General features: G+C 41.5%; 1 protein-coding gene and 1 long non-coding RNA gene across 3 annotated transcripts in view; one reads left to right on the top strand and one right to left on the bottom strand.

Moving 5' to 3' along the window:
• dnaja3a (DnaJ heat shock protein family (Hsp40) member A3a) overlaps positions 1–5,902 on the bottom strand; it is a 9,750-nt gene extending 3,848 nt beyond the window's left edge. For both annotated transcript variants that reach the window (XM_077497385.1, XM_077497394.1), the window contains exons 1-9: positions 5,637–5,902; positions 5,179–5,303; positions 5,021–5,104; positions 4,746–4,952; positions 4,169–4,321; positions 1,863–2,010; positions 1,717–1,781; positions 143–271; positions 1–51 (exon numbers count right to left, since the gene is read on the bottom strand). The exon at positions 1–51 is cut by the window's left edge and continues 65 nt beyond it. In XM_077497385.1, coding sequence (XP_077353511.1) covers positions 1–51; positions 143–271; positions 1,717–1,781; positions 1,863–2,010; positions 4,169–4,321; positions 4,746–4,952; positions 5,021–5,104; positions 5,179–5,303; positions 5,637–5,853 — 1,179 coding nt within the window. In that variant the 5' untranslated portion in view covers positions 5,854–5,902. The remainder of the gene's footprint in view (positions 52–142; positions 272–1,716; positions 1,782–1,862; positions 2,011–4,168; positions 4,322–4,745; positions 4,953–5,020; positions 5,105–5,178; positions 5,304–5,636) is intronic.
• The window catches only part of LOC144002387 (uncharacterized), a 258,898-nt gene that overhangs the window by 156,158 nt on the left and 96,740 nt on the right, over positions 1–6,000 (top strand). The gene's annotated exons all lie outside the window — the stretch shown is intronic.

Genomic DNA, 6,000 nt, shown 5'->3' with positions numbered 1-6,000 from the left:
TCCTTTCCCTGTCAGGTGGATTCTCTGGTCTGTCTGGATGCCAGCTGGGATCTGATCCAAGTACCAGAGCGACATTTGTCTCATCAAAGTCAAATACTTTACGCATCGTTGTCTGCCCGATGCATTTGTGAGAAGCATTTACCGCTAAATTGAGCGTTTCGTAGAGGCCTTGCGTCCTGGCCGTGCCGCCCAGGATTGCTTGAGCCACGGAGACGTAAAGGTCCGAGTGGATGTCGGCGCCATCCCGCCTGAACACTGGACTCTTTTGGACCTGAGACCACAAACAACTTACAGTGAAGGATGCATTTCCTTACATGGAGGACTCAATGAGTTTAACATGTTCACTTTTAGCAGTTCCTTGACTCCCAGGATAGCACCGAGGAGGTCTTGTCATAGCATTTTAAAATGAACCACGTTTGAAATGCATTTTAAAGCATTTATTTGAAAGGAGGCCTTTATTTGGAACAGGAAGTTTCATCAAAATCAGTTGTAGCGTTTCAGAATGAAAACCTTTTGAAATCTGTATGTGACTTTTGATCGGTTGACTACTTGATAGAGGTGTGCAAAATTTCCGATTCTTACATTATTCACGATTCGGCCGTGGAACAATCGAGAACGATTCACAAACGTCCAAATTCCGATTATATAAATATGCCAAGGGAAGCGAAACTAAAGTGAACCGGAGCGAAAAGTACGCGGAACTGAAACGCAGTAGCGCGCGCGGTCTTCGGGACGCTTTTGGAACGGACCGAGAGTACACATCCACAACTCACGCCTCGAGATTCAAAACAACAACAAGCATGGCTGAGCTGACCAACCCACCTCTTTGTGAGATCAGACCTGCTCCGAAAAGGCAAACAACTTCAGGCGGAAGTATCAGCTAGCTGGCTGCAGTGCGTCGGTTAGCGTTCTACAGGGCGCCGCGCAGTGATGCGAACGAACGAACAGAAAAGTAGTGGCTGGCGGTAATGGCGTCTGACTTTATTCAGAAAAGAGTATTGTGGTGGAAATGTATCACGCTTTTGAAAACAAATAGTTTTTAGAAGAAAAACGCTTTATTTCCGAGACCCCAGCCAGCTTGCTGGACTATTTTCCTCTCGTCCAACGCCGAAGTCAGTGCTGATCGCACACACGGGAGGTGAGGATCAAATTGAGATTCATGTTAAAAAAGCCGAACGATCCCATTAATGTTTACACGTTCATGTTTACACAAGTTAAAAAGCAGAAAAGCACCTTTTTTTTTTTTTAAGGCATTTGTATTGAAGTAGTAGTTCACATTGTCTTTCATTTATATCTCAGTGCACTTTTGAGTGGATAAAAATAATATATTTTTGCTCAATGCTATGTTTTATTCTGTTGAAGACTGAATATACTTAAAAGCTGTTGTTACAGAATGAGGACTTGAGTATTTTATTTACTGTTTTGAACTGTTAACTTGATACTGAAATAGTAGTTTATTTAGGCCTGAGAGGACTTTTGTACTATTTTTGTAACTAATGTACGAAACATTAAAAGCACCAAAATACATTGTTTTTTTCTGCTGCCTGGGGGGGAAATCAATAATCGTTTTATAATCGAATCGTAGCCTCTGAATCGTAATCGCAATCGAATCGTGAGGTGCCCCAAGATTCCCACCTCTACTACTTGAGGTGAGTCATTTGTTTTTTTGAAGTGGACAACCCACCTAGTAATGAAATGTGCCGCGTGGCCACTCACCCGAAATGTGATGAAGATCTCCTTCTTTCCAACAGGCATTCGCACAGTCTGGCCATCCTCCACTCCTGCAAGACAACATGTTCAACAGTTAGTTACAGTTTGTTACTTTTACCGGTGGCAGTGTTCAGAATTGCGGCGCGACGGACCGGCAGGCACGGGGACCGTGACGGTTTTCCTCTGCTTGGTCTGGCCGGTCCCACGGCAGGTGTGACACGGGTTGGAAATGACCGTTCCCTTGCCGCCGCAGCGTCGACACGTGGAGCGCATCACAAACGGGCCCGTGTTGACTGTCTCCTGCGGGGAATAAAACATGGCTATGTAAAATAATATGAAACATGCATATTTCTTTTTTTTCTACTCAACTGTCAAGTGTACGGGTGTTTAATGTGGTAAGGTACCCATTTGAAAGGTGATCTGCATTTGTATACATTAGCGTAACGCATAGAGACCATTTTATTTTGCTCTTGCTGTTTATTTCTGCAAATTGTGTTTTTTTCCCCTCTCAACTGTAGAAGGCGTTGTGCATTTATTGTGGGAAGGGGCCCATTCGATAGGGGACTTCTTTTTTGTATACATGCTTTGAGTGTTAGTAGTAATGGAGTGTGTACCAACCCGGTGGCTTGTTTTTCTAACGATTTAAGTCCCATTTTGCAACAGCTGTGTGGCTGTAAGACCGTGCCAATGTGTACTTTGTTATGTATTGTTTTTTCCCAACCTACTGAAAGTCCTGCACTGTAAGTCCATGTCGATGTGGATTTTGTTATTAAGTTGTAATAAGTTGTACTTGCTTCATGGCTGTGAGACTGGCTGTGTCATTGCATTTTTTGTAGTGCTGTCAAACAATTCAAATGTTTTTAACTAATTAATCACACAATTTTCCGCAACTAATCGCGATTAATCACATTGTGTCTTCTGCTCCTCATTTTTTCTTCAAATCTAGCAGATATTTACTTGAGTAAAAAATTTGGAATTAATATAAAATCAAACTAAGTGTATTTATCATCAAGACTGTTCTAATACCTTTCATTAATCGATGAATAGAATACTGTAAAATCCTGCTGTTAACCAAAACGATCAAAATGTACTCATCTTTACAGGCCTTTTTTTCTCAGAAACATTCTCAGAACTTCTCACTTACAGGTGAGGTTTATTTCTGCTCACGATCACCACACTTGGTTTGCGAGGTCCCATGCAGGTAACTTGAGCAGGCAATTATGAGATGATACGCCAATAGGACTAATGTGATATTTGAATTTGGCTCTGCAAAGTGCAAAAATTGCTTTAGAATTCTCCAAGCATCAAGCAAGTAAATTATAAAGTAAAACCACCAATAGTCTGTGTTTAATCATCTTCCTGCCAGTGACTCCTCGTTGGCTGCACACCGAGGGAACTGAGGTTTTTTTTTTAACACTAATAAAATTGAAATCAGTGCTGTCAAAGTTAAAGCTGTAATTTGAGTTAAAGCTTGAGAGCCTCCAGAGTTAACACTAATTTTGACAGCCCTTTTTTGTGATTTTTTTTTTAACAGTTCTCATATTTCTTTTTCTTCTACCGGACAAAGCCCTCCAAATGTTTCCACTTGTTGCTTGACTCTAACCATGCTGACGTGTTGATTTGTAGCTTGCACTAGCAGCATGGCTCTAAGACCAAGTTGTGTATTCTTAGACGTCACAGTCACACGCTTTGGTACTGCTAATTTATTCAAACCAGTTGTCATTTGGTTTATCTAACACTTTGCACTTGCTCCATGGCTGTAAATCCATGCTGATGTTTGATTGATTTGTCATGCACTTGTTGTTTTAATAACCCCAGTTCTCATGATTTCGGTTGTCTAAATAATTAAATTAATTAGTCTGCTGATATTAGCCATTTTAAAATTGGCTCATTTCTCTTCCAAAATTTACGGGCTGTTTTCTTTTTTTAAACACACTTTTCCATATTACAACACAAAACAGAGATAATGACATTCATTCAAACATTTCCTCCACCCAATATTGGCAAAAAATAAAAAATCTGTCTTGAAAATTATTGCCACCATTTTAAAGTTAAACAAATACTAAATGGCAAAGTAAAATGTTCTGCCTACTTCATATGTTTATTGTTGTGTCACGCTCACGGGACCCTAAGTCATTTATTCAGTGTATAATTTCATTATTATTATTAACAAATATCAGAACTGGCCTAAAAAAAAAAATCCACATTGGTTGGGCCCTAGTCTAAAATCTCACTTGCTGCATGGTCTGCATTTTAGCTATAATGTGCATTGTTATAGCTTTGTTTGTAGCAACTGAACGGCTGTAAAACCATGCTGATGTGTTTTATTTGCAGGTGCGTATACCGGTGCTTCCGGCATTTAATGACAACATATATTTGAGCGTTAGTCACTATTTGAAGAAATACAGTCACAGGCTTTTAGGCATGAAAGAAAGTGCGTGGAAGAAGACAAAATTACCATGCCGGAGCCGTTGCAGTAGTGGCAGTGCTGAACCTTGCTGCCTGGCTCGTGGCCCTTCCCGTCACAGCGCTGGCAGGCAGCTTCCGTGTTAATGGACATCTCCTTGTTGACTCCCTTGGCTGCCTGAGTGAACGTCAACTCCATGAAGTACTGGGCACAGAAAGTAACAACACAAATTGTGGGTTTAAATAGATACTTTGTCCTAAAAAGGAATCCAATAATCAAATTAAAGATGCCGTGATGCCTCGAGGTACAATTTTATATGCCTTTATTTTATCATAAACCAAACCTGGTTATAAAGACCGGAACGTTCATGTATGATAAATCTGATAGTTTATTGTAATACAGATTAACGTATCGCTTGTGTTATGATAAAAAAAAAAAGCTTATTAAATCATAATCACAATATTGAGTTAACAAAAAAAATTGCAATTAGGTTAAGTTGTTCAGCCTTATTTTAAATACCCATCCGTAATTCTAAGTTTATTGACAGAAAAAGAAGAAAAAAGAAAAGTTTGGCCACTCATATCTCAAGGCATCACTGTAATCATGGTCCAGCTACTGTGCAACGGACCTCCTGTGGCTGATCAAAAATGGCATTAAAGTCTCCAAATCCACGTCCTGCGGAGAACTCCCCAAAGATCTTGCGGAAAAGCTCCTCCGGGTTCGCGTTTTGTGTCTGCCCAGACCAGTACTGCTGCCCGCCTCCTGCCTGTCCGGCGTCAAAGCCTGCAGAGCCGTATGTGTCGTACTGCTTCCTCTTTCCTTCGTCACCGAGGATCTGAAAAATCAATGCTGCATTATAGAGACTTGCATATTATAGAGACTTGCAGGGTCATAGCACTAAACCTCATAAGCTTCAGCCAGCTGAGCAAATTTCTCCTTGGCTTTTGGGTCATCTTTATTTGTGTCTGGGTGGTACTTTTTGGCCATCTGGAGGACAACAAAACAGTAAGGTGAAAATACAAACAAAGTATCAGCTGAAAATCTGTTCGGCAAAAACAGACCTGATAGTAGGCCTTCTTGATCTCCTTCTGGGTTGCTGTGCGAGGTATCCCAAGGACCTGGTAGAAGTCCTGCTTATTGTTGGCCAAAGTGCTTGTATGAAATGTGCACTGGGTTGCTTTGAAACCTATGAATAGGACGGCATAACTACATTATGTTCATTAACAACAATTCAAAAACCCTCCTAGAGGTTTTATTTGCAGTTTGCAACATTAATTATGCAATCCATCCATCCATTTTCTTAAGCTCTTAATATGCTAACAAAAAAGACTTAAGTAAAACATTGCCTAGCTCTGACGACATACGCTGGCACAGTTCAACGACCCGTATGATTGCTTCAATGAACACTTGTGTGTCACAGTATGAAGGAATTCTGATAGAATAAAAAGTCCAAGTTCAAAACAGAATGACAACAAAATAAATTAGCCTAGCCTAGCACAGCTTACCAAACGTCACTTACCTGGTAGCCCCTTCAATGTCACCCCTTTTCCAGCCCCGTCACACACCGAGCTAGCGCCATTCCAAAGCGTCCCGGTTCCGAGTGTGCAGACGCCACGGAGGGAGCCATGAGAAGCGGAGACAACTGCGCCTGCTGCACGGGGGTGGCGGTGGTGTCCAGAGAACACGATGACAGTTAGCCAGCGTGAGGAACGGCGAGCTGCTGAGGACGCCATCATTCCCTGATTTGGCCACTTCGTGGCGCACTGCGCATGACAGGAAGTGTTACGTCACTTATATTATTCCGACATTGCTTCTAGAAAACTGTACTGTAACGATTAAATAAAAAGGGCTCCAGGTGGAGGAGTGGAACCGTAACTTGCCTT

The sequence above is a fragment of the Festucalex cinctus genome, chromosome 1 (assembly GCF_051991245.1).
Source record: "Festucalex cinctus isolate MCC-2025b chromosome 1, RoL_Fcin_1.0, whole genome shotgun sequence".
NCBI lineage: Eukaryota > Metazoa > Chordata > Actinopteri > Syngnathiformes > Syngnathidae > Festucalex > Festucalex cinctus.
The sequence above is the reverse complement of the archived record's forward strand: the minus strand, read 5'-3'. Positions and strand labels throughout refer to the sequence as shown.